Below are 15,761 nucleotides of genomic sequence, written 5' to 3'. Positions count from 1 at the left end.
CCACAACTGGCTCTGTCAACTCTCTGCCCACCCCCAACCAAGTCATGACAACTCAGAACCACAAATAGGTAGCACCAGTGATCTGATCCCAGTTTTTCTTTTTCCCCTGTCCTTCAGCACAGATCTGTAACTCTGCCGCTACCGATTTTTTTTTTTTTTTAATTTTTTTTATAGAAAACTGTTTCTGTAACGTTTATGAAGTATGCAATGGTATTTGCCCCCTAACATGACCGGATTTACACTGTCACAGACAGATGTGGGTTACAGACTTCCTTCGTGGCTTCAGATGCTCTCTGATGCACTAGAAGGCCATCAGGCAGTGGAAAACCAAACTGTCACCAAACTCGGAAAGCTGGATCAGTCAATACGAAATCTTGAATCTGATCCTCCTTTTGCTTACATTCTTCAGTTAAGTGGAAAAGGAAATACAGAAAGTAAATTAAGTGCTTCATTAATAGAGGTCCTGTAATTATCATTTTGCAGAACCTGACTCTGGTTTTGACGTCCAATGCTGAATCTGGAGCCGGTTCACCCTGAGTTCCCTGGGCCATTGTTGGCTACACAGAAAATTGCAGCTGCCAGAGGGGCCATTCTGCAGCTTATCAGGACTGTTTCAGATCTCTTTGATGCACCTTCTGCCCCCATGTATCTTTTGGGGCCTTTAGTTGGATTTCTACTGCTGTCCTCCCTTGGCACCAACTGACCTAGTCATCCCAGATGCTCTGCCAGTCATTCTCTATTTGCTCCAGCACAATATCAAATCTTTCCTCTGATTTGGATGCAGAGGGCTCTCCTAGTATCATGCTGTACCTTCAGTGATGCCTAACCGCCAGGTGAGGAAGTCTCTCCCCTAGTTGCATTACCTTGGTATCAGTAGTACCAGAGGTTGTAGAACATTTTTGACTGGGACTCTGATCTTCTCTAAGGCCTTAAGCACGTTTCACATAATCAATAGGATGCAGATCACTTACTCCTCTTCAATCTACAGACATTCTTTATACATTGACCTTTATAATGTTTGTGTTTAGACACCTCACCGGATTCCTAAGTAAATTTGCTCTGTGGCTTCTCACAGAAGTGTGCTTTTTAGCCACCACAGTTCATAGGGCTGCAGAAATCCTAGACTTGCAGCTTCTCACAGAAGAACCCAAATTAGCCAATATGAAACTGAAATCTTGCAGCCCAACACTTAGACTTTGGAGCTGTTGCTGCCCTTTCATGATGCTCTGACTGATCAGATGAAGTCGGCCTAGCTAAACCCCTTTTTAGTCCCCACCTGAGTCATCCTTTTGCAAAGCGATACAGATTTACTGCTCCACCAAGCAGGGAATCCAAAGAGAACTCCCTCATACAGTGAGCAAGAGTTGTTTCATTCACTAGTCTGATACTACGCTGTTTGAATGAGGTTTACTTTCTAGGTGATAAACGTGTGCCCTTTGGGACGTCATGCAAGATTTTACCATACGATTTTTGCAATACCCTTGCGCGAATGGTTTAGGATGCTGCTAAAGTCATTTTACATTTGGGGCACCAGAGTTATAAATGTCATGCTTTGAATTATTCTACTAGGTTATCTGGTGACATCCCACTTTCCCTCATGTACATGCCATTTGGTGGAGCCAGACTCTTTAGCGAGAAAGCAGAGGCTTAAGGGCTTGAGGACTTCATGGTGTGATTGTGTCTGAAGGATGTGCACTTTCATGTACCAGTCAGGCAGTTCTGCACAAAGTATCTTTGCTTTGTCGTGAGGTTAGAACTCTTTAGCCTTACATCAGGCCCTCTGGTGTTCACAAAGGCCATGTAAGTGGTTTGCAGCCTATCTTCACAGGTCGGGATTGACATATTCCTACACCCCAATGATTGGCTGTTAAAGACTGGCTCACCGCTGCTAGTCTCAGACTACCTACGAGCAACTGTGATTGTTTTCCATTCTGAGAGTCAGTGAGCCAAAATCCCATCTTCTGCTTGTGTAAAGAATCCTGTTTATAGGAACCATTCTGGGGACAATGGCTTTGAATGCCTTTCCTGTATGTATTGAGTCTGGGATATACATGTCTGTGAACACTATGTTTCAGGCAAAAGTGCTTGTTCTAGCCATGGTGAGCGCAAAGCTTTTTTGGGGCTTGGCATCGTGCATCCTACTATTGCCCCATGCCCATTGCCACACGCTCGTTCTCCAGTAGAATCTGAGCCCAGCACTCTGGATGCTGTCAGACTACATTTGCATCTCAGCTCAGGACCTTCAGTGATGGATGCTGATGCCAATATGACCTGCTTCTCAGAAGCTCCCAGTGGTTATGGGCGAGTCATGTCTGGGCTGGGAGAGGCACCTGGACGGGGTGGAGATCAGAGGCCTTGGATCTTAGACGAAGAAGCCTTGTTATTTTGCATCCGGATTGCCCTAGTGCCTTTTTGCCTACCTTCGAGATCAGGGTGATGCAGTACAACACGGCCACTGTATGGTACTGCAACAAGCTGGGCAGTGAGAGACTTCTACCCGCTTTCTAGAGGCTTTGGTAGTGGATGGTCTTCACAAGTTGGCCACCTAGCACAGTTCCTCAACATTTGGGCATATGAACTCAATCGGCGTTTTCTTGCCAACCATGAGTGGCAGCTACACCCAGAGGTGGCTCAAGGTGTCCTCATCCAGTTGAGAATTTCCTTAGTAGACCTTTTGGCTAACTCCGAAAATGTACATGGTTTACCATACTGGTTCCTAGAGTTTCTTCCTCAAAGGTGTCTTAGATACACCTGCTGCCTTCTGTGGAACTGTGGTCTTTTGTACTCATTTTCACCACCGTTGATCCAGAGGGTCCTCAAAAAGGTAAGGTGAGACGAGGACAGCCATTCTGATAGCACAGCGTGGCCTGGGAGGAATTGGTATTCTAAAATCCTGATTCTCAGCATATGCCCTCCACTTTGACTGTCTCTGCCAGAAGGACTATTGCCCCAATAACAAGGCATCTTTTTTTCACCCCGACCTCCACAATCTACAGCTCCATGCTGAATGATTGAGCAGAACAGAGCCAACTGCGATATTCCACTGGAAGGTGATAAATGTTGTTCCAGTTTTCACTGCCACACCACCAAGTCTGTATTCAGGTCATTTGGTGAAATTTGTCACCTGAGATTAAGAGAAATTAGTCTATCCTGTACAGACTAAACTGACTTATGTTCTATTTGTGTTGTCTTCAGCCAAGTAAGACTTTGGTGTGTACATTGTTAAAGGCTGTTTGTTGGCCCAGTTGACCTTCCTTGATCAGTACTCTTTATTCATTGTCATGTGTTATGATGGTTTTCTTACAGGAGTATTTGCATATGTTTCTCTCTGCTCCATTTGCTTAGCCATAGTGGGAACTTAATTTGGTGTTGGCCCTCCTAATGTATTCTTCTTTCAAATCTCTGCGTAGTTGTATACCGAGGCTCATGAAACTGAAAACCATATGTCTTGCTACCATCATTTCTGTACATTGTGTCATCAAGCTACAAGTCTCACCAGGGCAGCGCTGCAAACTTCTGGTTTTTTTTGCCTGCCAAGCTGCTACTTGGGGGAACATGCACCCGTTCACCTGAAAATGGTGTTGCCTTTCTGTGTGGGCAGTCCATCACTCTCCCAAGATTGTTTTCTCTGACACACCTACCCAGAGAAGACGAGATGCTGCACTGATTTGGACCCAAGGCATCCTCTTATTTTCCACATTGATAGAACTGAGGGGAACTGCATTGATGATCAAGTTTTGGGTAGCCAAAAAGGATCTTCTAAAGGGCCATTGGGTATCTACTGCTTTAGCTTAGGGTGCTCTTGCTTTGTACAGCTGCTGGCTTACACATGGTCATCTGTTCATACTTTCACCAGGCATTACTATACCAGTTTAAAAGTCCTATTTTGTCCTGCAGGACTTCCTGATGTAAAGCCTAACTCCTTATACCCATCTCATTGGAGAGGGCCTTTCTGTGGTTTTGATTCACAAGGCAATGAATTATCCACCCGAAGAGTAAGTTACTTACTTTAAGTAGCGCTCTTTCTGTTGAATATTCAATCTAACCAATGATTGCTTGACACCAAGAAATCTACCCGCTCTGTGGAGTGGACTTTCGCAAATACGGTTCAAATCACTAGATTGAGTAAAATCTGTCAGCTGCCTCAGACGTCTGAGGGCTCGGAGAGCCAGGATAAAGCAGTTGATGTCAGCTTGCAGAGGTGTGCCTCTGCGGCTCTGTGTCATCATTTCTGGAGGTGGGATGGAGTTGTAGCTGATGGTGCCAACTGCTGGTGTGTAGGAGCTACTGCAGAGTTTCCCAATCCAGTCTGGTACTAAGGAAGATTCAAAAGGTGAAGAATCTGTGATTCAAGTTTACGTCACAAACAGTGTTACCGAAAGTAAATAACATTTATCCAAATCAGGAGGGGAAACCAGGCCAGAGCAACTAAACTAAATGCTAAAATGAACACTAAGACAGTTAGTTCTCAATGGCAGAGTGTAGTTGAGTACTCCGATTGGAGCTATAGCAGTCCACTGTTTCGATGCCTACTTTCTTCTGATGTGCTTATACAGTCGACTAGTAATTGCACAAATTTGTTAACCTAGTGTTGATGTATGTCAAAATTATTCAAAATGCTAAAATAAATATTAAACAGATTTCTGAAAAAAAGACAGTTAGTTCTCAATGTTATACCAGCTGCTCATTTTAGTTTGAGGCTATTTTATTGTATACAATTCTATCTAACCACAAATACACACAAGTACAGCCCAGTCTATGCTCCTTCACGTTGATCGCATGAAGAATGTAAGTGGAATGCTCTTGTTTTAGGCATGTGAGCCTACTAGAGCTCATGCTCTTTGGTGTGGCATAGCAGAGAGTAGAGAAGTGAAGCAGTGTGGAAGTAGATGGTGGTGGATTTCAGGGAATAATGGTGTGCATGCATACTTGGAGTTTCCTGGCACTTCGTGTAAGCCCCCTTAATGCTTGTCACAGGAGGTGCACACAGTTGTGGCCCTAGAAAATCTTTTTTTAAAACAAGCATTTACTGGTATATTTCATAGTTCTGCGTTACAAGCTGCTCAAGTGACTTAAAGGGCCAGGCCTCAATGCTGTCATGATTGTTCTGCCTGCCCATTGTGGCACTCTAAAGAGATAAAACATCTGCCTTTCTCTCCACAGTATTTGAAAATCCTTGTTTCTCCAGTATTGGGGTATCTTTCATAGATTCACATGCTTAAATCATTCCCCGTCGTCGAAGTGGGAGTCCCACGGTACATAGAAAGCAATAAATAGAGATTTTTTTTTTTTTTATTATTTTTTTTTCATTGAAGTCAATAGGAAAAAACACATTCAATTGTAGAACTATCAGCCTCTTTAGAAAGAGCCCAAACTTCAACCAATCAGGTGTGACCACCCCTTTAGAACCCTCAGCACAGAGGCTCAGTCTGTCAGATTTTCTACCGCACGTCGTGTGTAAGGGAGTCTCCCTGAGCTCTGCTCAGTTTTCTATCTCTTCAAGAGAAATCTTTGGAAATTTTCACTTGACTTTTTCTACAGAAGTTTTTTCCATCATGTCTACAAGAAAAGGTCTGTTTAGGCCTTGTGGGACCTGTGGCAAATTGAGACTTCACTCTGAAGATCCTCGCAAAGAATGTATCTATTGCTTACATCCAGAGCATAAGGTCAAGGACTGTAAGATCTGCAGGACCTTTCTCAACAAGACTCTGAGGGACAGAGAAGCCAGGCTCCTACTTTGGCTCCAGAAAAGGAAGGCAAGGGAAGCTCTTTCTGAAGAGGAGAGTGACACTTCAGTGAACTCAAAGAAAAGGAAGAGGTCTGTGGAGAGCCTATCCCCTACAAGCAGTAAGTCAGCTAAGAAGCTGCATGCATTTAAGGAGAAGCCGGGGGATCTACCTTCAACATCCAAGGTAGCATGTGGCAGGGTTCACTCAGAGCCATCCACACCTGCTTCTTCTGCAAAGAAGCTTAAAAAGCCTTCAAGCTCACTGCCTCCGTCGACGTCCAAAAAATCGACACCGTCGACGAGCGCTCCGTCGACGACAGGCCTTCCTTCGACGACGACTACAGTGACGGCCACGTTTATAGCTCCTCCATCACCGATGATGGTAACTTCGTCTCCGCTGTCATCTACGACGATAACATCGGTGAGTCTGAAGTATGGTCCGTCGTCGTCGCACACTTTGAAAATCACAAAGAAGCCGTCGACGGGTAAGAAGCTGAAATCTTTGCCGTCGACTCATTCATCGACGAGAAAATTCAGAAGATCACCGTCCGTTTCACCGACGAAAATACCGACGACGCACCTGACGACGACAACCCCGTCGACGACAACCCCGTCGACGGATCGCGTAGCGATATTGACTTCGTCTACGAGACCTTCGTCGACACTGGCAGCACCGATAGCAACTACACCGACGACGGCTCCGTCGACGCCTGCACCGTCGACGAGAACACCATCGACGGCAGCTCCGTCGACGACTCATTATCCTCACTCTGGAACATCTCCTTACCTACCGCAAAGAATTTTACCTGTGAAGAGCAAGTCTTCCTTATTGCTGCCATCACATACATCGCCCAGCAAGGTTGCACCAATTCCTCCGCAGCATCTATTTGATGATGACGGTGATGGTTATTCTGATGAGGGCTTTTTTCCGGTGGCACGTAGTCCATCCGAACTACGTATAAAGTGCCAGGAGGAGGATGAAGAGGAGGATCTTCAGCCCTATTCGGACCAACAGGATCAAGGGCATTTCCAACAACAAGAGCAGACAGTACAGATGCCAGTCTCGTTGATAAACAACCTTCAACAAATGATGCAGGACTATTATTCGAGATTTCCTCCAGCTGGTTCTTCTACACCGGTACAACCTCCACAGACACCAGTGTCCACTCCGGCTAGACCTTCAGAATTTCCGGACCCTACCACAGCACCTCCATCGGCTCAGGGTATTGCTTCACCTTCATCCGAGGAGGAACAGGAAGAAGGGGAGATACAGGACTCGGATTCTCTCATTCCGGAGTGGGATGAGTATCAAATCCAAACTCCATCTCCGTCTACACCACCGCCAGTGGACTCTCCACCGCAGGACATTGGGGGTTTCCATAGTGTCATGGAAAGAGCTGCGAAAAGATTCCAGCTGCCGATTACTTCGAAACAATCGGACTGCTTTCTTTATGACTTTAAAGAAGACACTCGGAAATCGGTAAGGGCCATTCCCATTGTCGATTTCATTTGGGAAGAGGGCCTAAAAGTTATGCAGACTCCGTCCTCCATTCCTGCAGTCTTACCGAGACTAGAGAAAAAGTATAAGGCACCAGACAACTCCCCAGCATGTTTGATCAGCCATCCTAAACCGGATTCGGTTATTTCGCAAGCAGCTCAGAGGAGGTCCAGGAATCCATCGGCATCTCTGTCTGCCCCCCCAGACAAGGAAGGACGTCGTTTGGACTCCATAGGCAAGAAAGTTTCAACTATGGCTGCCACCACGGTTAGAGCAGCTAACTCTCTAGCAATACTGGGGAGATGCGATCGCCAGATGTGGTCTGACATGTCACAATTCATAGATATGTTACCTGAGAGCAGTAGAGTAGAAGCACGTAGAATTCTGCAAGAAGGAGAAAAGATTTCGGCTGAAATCATAGACTCTGCCATTGATGTTTCCTCCACAGGATTTCGTCAGTTGGCCGGGGCGGCTGTGCTCAGACGCCAGGGGTGGCTTAAGGCTACCGCTTTTAGGCCTGAAGTTCAATTGAAGGTTCTGGACATGCCGTATGATGGCGAGCTTTTGTTTGGCAAACATGTCGATGATGCATTGCAGTCTATTAAGGCAGACACTGAAACAGCCAGATCACTTGCAACGCTTCAGTACAAAAGGCAACCCTTTCGGGGAGCGAGAGGGAGAGGAACCTTTTCATATAGAGGAGGCTCTCAACAATATCGTCATTACTCCTCTTACCAAGGTCAATTTCGTTCATCCTTCGGCCAGCAACAACCGCATTCCTTTCGTCAGCAATCATCAGCTCGCTTCAGACAACAAACGAGAGAAAAGTCTGCCTTCAGGGCCAAAGAAACAGCAAGAAAGCAGTGACCCTCATCAAGTGTCTGCACCCAGCCCCTATATCAACACTCTTATAGGGGGCACAATTTCCGAATTTCTACACCAATGGTCCAGAATAACTACAGACAAATGGGTATTGGATATTATCAATCGGGGGCATACACTAGAATTCAACCATCCTCCCCCTCAAGTACCACCAAGAGGTTCCCCGCCAGCCCATCTCAACGAGCTTATGGAACAGATTGCTATCTTAATGAGGAAGGGAGCAATAGAGGTTGTACCAAGGAGACAGAGGGGGAACAGGTTTTTACTCCCGTTTTTTCCTTATCCGGAAGAAGACCGGAGACTGGAGGCCTATTCTAGATCTTTGTTCGCTCAACAAATACCTCAAGAAACAATCTTTTCGCATGATCTCTCTTCAAGATGTCCTGCACCTGCTCAACCGAGGGGATTTTATGACATCGTTAGATCTTCAGGACGCATATTTCCACATTCCAATTCACCCCAATCATCGGAAATTCTTGCAGTTCAGGGTTGCAGGCATTCATTACCAGTTCAGAGTGCTGCCTTTTGGCCTCAGGTCGGCTCCAAGAGTGTTCACCAAGGTTTTGGCGCCAGTGGCGGCCCACCTCAGACAATTAGGGGTACAGGTGTTCCCGTACTTAGACGACTGGCTAATAAAGGCACGTACAGCGTCGAAGGCTGCCAGAGACACGGAGACATGTCTCTCCCTTTTTGGAACTTTGGGCTTGACAGTCCATTATCCCAAGTCTCACCTAGAGCCCACTCAGAACATCACGTTTCTAGGAGCCATCTTAGACACTCTACAAGCGAAAGCCTTTGCTTCGCAGGACAGACGAAAGAAACTTTGAGACTTAGCAGTACGTCTCAGCAAAAGAAGGTCCGTTTCAGTGCGGACTTACAAGTCTTTTCTAGGGATGCTATCGTCTTGCATTCCGTTGATAAGGAACTGTCGTCTGCACATGAGAACTCTTCAACAACAATTAGACAATCAATGGAAACAGATAGAAGGCTCTTTCGACGAGGTAGTTCGAATAACCCCTTCAGCGAAACAGGCTTTCAGGTGGTGGAAGGAAACTCCCCTCGTCTCAGACGGACTGTCATTTCTGAAGGACAGGACCATGCACGTAGTAACAACAGATGCATCCCTAGAGGGATGGGGTGCTCATTTACAGGATCTTTCCGTGAGGGGAAAATGGTCCACTCAAGAATCAATTCTCCACATAAATGTATTAGAGTTAAGAGCGGTTGCTTTGGCACTCAAGTCCTTCCTCACGAACATCAGAGATTCTTCAGTTTTGATAAGGACGGACAACACCACGGTCATGCATTACATCAACAAGCAGGGAGGCACAAGGTCTCGTGCATTATCACTGGAGGCGCAGAAGCTGTGGCATTGGGTAATTCAGCATCGAATCTCCATCAGAGCAGAACATCTCCCAGGGATCACCAACACCTGGGCAGATGCCCTGAGCAGGAGTCGAACCAGCTGCCACGAGTGGGAACTCCATCAATCAGTTCTCGATAGTATCTTTCGTCGTTGGGGCAAACCCAGTCTAGATCTGTTCGCGACCAGAGACAACAAGAAATGCCAACACTTTGCAAGCTGGCGACCGCAGAGGGGATCAAAGGGGAATGCGTTTTTGATCAAATGGTCAGGGATTTATGCATTCGCTTTTCCCCCGCTTCCACTAATCTCGAGACTTCTGCAAAAAATTAAGCGGGAACAATGCAGGATTCTACTAATCGCTCCCAGATGACCACACCAGTTCTGGTTCACAGAACTTCTATTACTTTCGGAACAACCTCACATTCGGCTGAAGGCAATACCGGATTTGTTGACAATGAGCCAGGGTCAGGTTCGTCATCCCAACCCGACATCTCTTCGTTTATCAGCCTAGCTCCTGAATTCTATGAATTCGATGGATTAAATATTCCTCCGGATTGCAGAGAGGTGCTTGCCTGTGCCAGAGCTCAGTCTACAAACCTAACATACAAGTTCAAGTGGAAGAGGTTTTGCTTATGGTGCTCAGCTTCCAACATCCATCCTCTAAGATCATCTCCTGAACAAATTTTGCCATATTTATTGCATTTGGCTAAATCCGGTCTTTCACATTCATCGATTAGGGTGCATCTGGCTGCCATATCCCATTTCCGACGGACGTCTCAGTCACCTTCACTATGGTCCTCCAGAATAATAAAACAATTTCTTAAAGGCTTATTTAGGATGTTTCCACCAATTCATCGTCCTGCACCGCAATGGCATTTGAACATTGTGCTCTCCCAATTAATGAAACATCCGTTCGAACCTATTCATAGAGTGGATCTCAAGTTCGTTTCTTTTAAAACGGCCCTTCTTCTAGCCTTGACATCGGCAAAGAGAGTCAGCGATATCCAGGCCTTCACAATTTCTCCACCTTTCCTTCAATTCAAGCCAGAGGTGGTCATTTTGAGAACAAATCCAAAGTTTATACTTAAAGTTCCATCATCTTTTCACTTAAACGAACCGGTGGTTCTAAGAACATTTTTTCCAAATCCACAAATGGCAGCAGAACGAGCTCTGCATTCTTTAGACATTAAGCGCTGTTTAAAGTTTTATATAGAAAGGACAAGCGGCTTCCGTAAATCTGAACAATTATTTATCAGCTATGGAAAGATCAATAAGGGTAATGCAGTTACTAAACAGACTATAGCGTGCTGGATCTCTTCCGCCATACAGTTGTGCCACCAGTTGGCGGGGAAGCCATTATCATCCAGTGTCCGAGCGCATTCCACTAGAGCGGTATCCACTTCAACAGCTCTGTTCGCTGGAGTCCCTCTGAACCAGATCTGCAGGACGGCAACATGGACACGTACTCATACTTTCACCCAGCATTACTGCCTGGAAGCTACTGACAAGGTGGATGCTGCGGTAGGACAAGCAGTATTGCGTAATTTGTTTACATAAGGTGAGCCAATAATCTCTTACCCTCCGTCCTCTGTGTATTGTTTGAAGTATAATTTAAAGTATATAGTTGCATGTGTGTGGCTATAGATATGTGTTTTTATATATATATATATATATATATATATATATATCTATATATATATATATATAGATATATATATATATATATATATATACACAGGAAGCAAACTTTTGTTCTTACTGCTGGCTAATCTGATTCAAGCATGTGAATCTATGAAAGATACCCCAATACTGGAGAAGAAAATGAGTTACTTACCTGTAACTGTGGTTCTCCAGTATTGGTATCTTTCATAGATTCACATGCGACCCACCCTCCTCCCCAGAGAGGCTCACCTTCTTTGATTTTTTCCTGTAATCTCTAGTGCAGAGAAATCTGACAGACTGAGCCTCTGTGCTGAGGGTTCTAAAGGGGTGGTCACACCTGATTGGTTGAAGTTTGGGCTCTTTCTAAAGAGGCTGATAGTTCTACAATTGAATGTGTTTTTTCCTATTGACTTCAATGAAAAAAAAAGAAATATGTTTCTCTATTTATTGCTTTCTATGTACCGTGGGACTCCCACTTCGACGACGGGGAATGATTCAAGCATGTGAATTTATGAAAGATACCAATACTGGAGAACCACAGTTACAGGTAAGTAACTCATTTTCTTCTTTGATAATTCTTCGCCCAGGCTTAGTTTAGTAGCAGGTATCGAAACAAACCTTTGCCAAGGAATCCCCAGCACTTTTTACCGTGTAGATATAATTGCACAAAATAATGTACAGAAGCTAAATGTCTTTTTGTAACATCAATTTAACCTGTCGCCTCTTTCTGGATTTATACCCCTACCAACAAACCATTGTCCACTCGACTACATAGTAACTTCTGAAATTAAGGTTTCCATTTTACAAGTGGCATTAAAAAGGAGGCTGCTTCTTCAGAAGGGCTTGGTATGGGTGGTTAATTGTTTTATCAGTTCAGGAGAGCTTTATTCTGAATATGGCTTTCTGTCTCTTTGAAGTTTTGGGGGAAGCAACATTGTTTGCTTATAAAAGCCGCTTATTTCAAAAACATCAGAAAACGTTTCTCCTCTTTTGTCAGCATTGTGGAAAGGACGATCTTCCTATATATATTAATATACATATATATTTTTTTTTTTACTTACAGAGCATATCGAAATAACACATTGAAGCATACGTCTTTATATGAGTCAATGTTACCCTTCATTTCACCCATGCTGCTCTTCACATTTTCAACCCTGTGGATCTTCTTATCTCCATCGAACATCCTCGAGCTTCACCCCAGAGTGTTCTACTTTATGGTTGGGACAGCCTTTGCTAATATCACAGTAAGATTTCATCATTCAGATTTTAACTTTTATTGAAAACCTACAGTATGTTGTGACTGGGTTACAAGCTGCTGGAGTGACCGGGTGTACAGTTAAACAGCCCCCAGGACCATTGCATTGTAGCATTTCCATATTGCTTTTCAGTTGTTTGAGTAGGTTGTTATCCCATGAGACAATGGTGTTGATTGCATTGTCCGCTTTTACGATTGAGTTTTGTTGTCATATCTGAAGCCTGAATGTGTGCTGCAGGATTGGTGCAGCAGAGGGTAGGATGATCTTTCTTGTGTAGGTGCAAGTGAAGGGAGTTTGAGGCTTACTTTGCATGCTGCTTAAAAATGCGTCAAAGTGTAGACTGAGTCACTTGCATCTTTAAATTCTAAATAACCTTGAATTCTGTTTGGGAGAGTATTCCAAAGCTTGAATCTCTGTACAGAGTAGGAAATGTATCCTATTATTTTTTTTAAAAAGGGGAATTATCTGATCTTGAAATGTTTTCGATCTTGGGTTTCTCTTTTGGTTGTACAATCTACTCGCCCCATGTATTGCCTGTTGCGGAATACAGAGTACTTTGACAGATATCCTTCTATGCCTGACTATACTGTTCTGGATTGGCATGATGTAGATGTGTTGTCTGTATCATTTGGGAGAGGCTTTAGGGAGGGAAGATATGTTAAAATATTCTTGTTATCACTTTGTTGACGTGGTCTAGAATGAGAGGTTGGAGCCTATGATCATGCTTAATAGGTTAAGTGCAGATAACTTTGGAGATGGACCCATCTGCAGAAGCCAGGCGTAAATAGCCTTTGTTTCGCTAGGTTCCACAGTTGAGTATTTTGAATTTAGAGGTCTTACTTCTAAGTCTTTAGCATGTGCTGTTATACTGCTGATAGGCATTTAGCTCTGGTCTTCCCAGTTTTAGGATGATCTGAAAATTAACCTAATCTTAGCAAGGAAGCTTTAAGGCGTTTACCAGATCAGAAAGGGAGAAGATAGGTACCCACTGAACAGGAGGAGAACTGTTGAGCCCTGAGGGACAGCTACAAACAGGTTCAGGGAGAAGTGCTCAGTTGAATAGTATAGCATCTGTCCAGAATATAGGATTTTATGTACTTGGCTAGAGACTTCTAACCACAGATTCCTTAACTTAGAATAATCACCAGGCGTCCAAGTTCCCCTGCGCGCCAGTAGGTTTGGCATAGTTTGGCTCTGTGTGGCGTTTTGGGCACAGTTTGTTTTGGTGCCACCGCAGCGTGCTGACATCCGTTCTTTTTCCAGCTAGTGCAGAAGAGTTACCCCCAGTCATTTTTTTTTTTTTTTTTTTGTATCCTTTTGTGAAATATTTTTTGAGAGTTAGTCTCCTGGTGTACAGGATGTCTACCAGAAAGGTAGGTTTTATGCCATGCAGCGCCTGTCATCAACAGGCATCGGTGAAGGAATCACATGTGAACTCCTTGGTGCCTTGAACGTGACCATGATGCTTAGACATGCCAGGACTGCTGCGCCATGCACCCTAAGGTGCTGAGGGGAGCGGTCCCTCAAGCTCCCCGCCATCTGATATTGATCGACTCCGCAATGCTCCAGGTCGTGGTCATGAGGAAGGCCACAAGATCACTCACAAAGTCAGTCCTAATGATCATCGTCCCACTCCAAGTCGGTGGGTAAGTCCCACGGGTCAAGAAGGGGCCCCTATTGGACTTCAGTCTATAGGTTTGCCCTCAGTACCAGTCGGGCTGTAAGAATCCATTGACAGATTTGGAGCTGTGCCGTTCGAGCAACCTTGACCCTCCCCAGCACCTACTCCAGTGCTAACATCCCTGGTGCCACAGACACCCAGAGGTGCTGTCCAATCATCATCATTTCTGACTCCACTGTGGGACTGGACGGACATTGTTCGACACCAGTGCCAATCAGGGGCATACTCCCCATATCAGAGCCAGTGCCTTATTCTTGTGAAAGGGAGGGGTCTGCAAACCCTTATGAATACCAGTTAGAACATCCAGAGGACAACTGGTATGAGAATCTGGCGGATGCCAGTGGACTGGACACCTCACCAGACACTGGCCTGATCTCTTCCCCTACGTAGGAAGGTACCTGATGCATTGAGTGTGGAATGTAGAATGGTGAGAGTTGACTGGGAGATGGAATGTTAAGGTGACGGTTGAGGTCAGATCAGATCAGGCGAGGAGTGTGGACGTGTCTGGGGTGGCTGGCACTGCTTATGTGTACACTTCCTGTGGCTGAATGAATGAATGCATACATTGCAGCCTTACTGTGTCAGAGGATCATTCCAACAGTACCTCATTCAGAGTGGTCAGACAAAGGGCAGCTGAGGTCCTAGACTTTACACTACCCTCAGTGACTGTCAAAACGAAAGTCTTTACTGTGGTGCGTCAGATGGGAGTTGCCCCATAGAACCATTACTCCCATTCAATGAAGCCCTTACCGATGTCCTAATCCGGACCTGGTCCAAGACCTGCACAGGGACTCCTGCACATAGGGCAGTTGCCCGCCACCATCGCCCAGCCCAAGGGAACCCCAGTTTCCTTACCAAGCACCTCAACCCAGGGAGCTTGGTGGTCCAGGCCTCCCCTAACCCAAAAGTTGACCCTGGTGCATTCCCTACCACTAAACTAGATAAGGAATCCAAAGGGCTAGATACCTTTGGGAACAGAAAGTTCTGTTCCACCAGCCCGGCACTGTGGTCATTGAACACCACATGCCTCTTGGGCTGACACTCCCATACTGTCTTGGACTTGGTTGAGCATGTGCTGCCAGTGGTCTCAGAGAAGGCTAGAGCCATACACAATTGCTGATAGCAGGGATGCAGCCAATTTATGATACAAGTTGGGATGGACACGACTGAGTTGCTGAGGTTAACAATTTCATTGTCGGTGGCCCTTAGATGCCATGCCTGACTGAGGACCACTGGCTTTTTAGGGGGGATGTCCGACATGCCTTTGATTTTTCTCAGTTGACCACCACTTCTGTCAGGAGGAGTTGGCTCTCTTTGCCAAGGGAGCTATGCGAAAGTGCCATCATCAGAAGTAGGTCGTGTTTGGAATTCCTGCTACTTTTTGGTGCCCAAGAATGATGGAGGCCTTGTCCTATTCTGTAAGTGCACCTTTTCAATCTTTTTCTGAAAAAGGACAAATCCAAAATACCCACGCTTGCACAAGTCCTGTCTTCCCTGGACTCAGGAGACTGGATGATATGGCTGGACTTAACACTCTTATTTACACATCCTCGTCCTGCCTCCCCCAAGGCATTACATGCAGTTCGCTGTCCACCAAGATCACTTTGTTTGCTGTGCTCCACTTCTACCTTACCTGCATCTCTCTGATGTTCACACAAGTGAGGGCAGTGGTGGCAGCTCACCTGTGG

At 45.3% G+C, this 15,761-nt stretch overlaps 1 protein-coding gene across 2 annotated transcripts in view; it reads left to right on the top strand.

The window, feature by feature from the left end:
- SELENOI (selenoprotein I) overlaps positions 1–15,761 on the top strand; it is a 219,090-nt gene that overhangs the window by 145,690 nt on the left and 57,639 nt on the right. For both annotated transcript variants that reach the window (XM_069233671.1, XM_069233672.1), the window contains one exon: positions 12,200–12,380. In XM_069233671.1, coding sequence (XP_069089772.1) covers positions 12,200–12,380 — 181 coding nt within the window. The remainder of the gene's footprint in view (positions 1–12,199; positions 12,381–15,761) is intronic.

The sequence above is a fragment of the Pleurodeles waltl genome, chromosome 5 (genome assembly GCF_031143425.1).
Source record: "Pleurodeles waltl isolate 20211129_DDA chromosome 5, aPleWal1.hap1.20221129, whole genome shotgun sequence".
Classification (NCBI taxonomy): Eukaryota; Metazoa; Chordata; class Amphibia; order Caudata; family Salamandridae; genus Pleurodeles; species Pleurodeles waltl.
The sequence above is the reverse complement of the archived record's forward strand: the minus strand, read 5'-3'. Positions and strand labels throughout refer to the sequence as shown.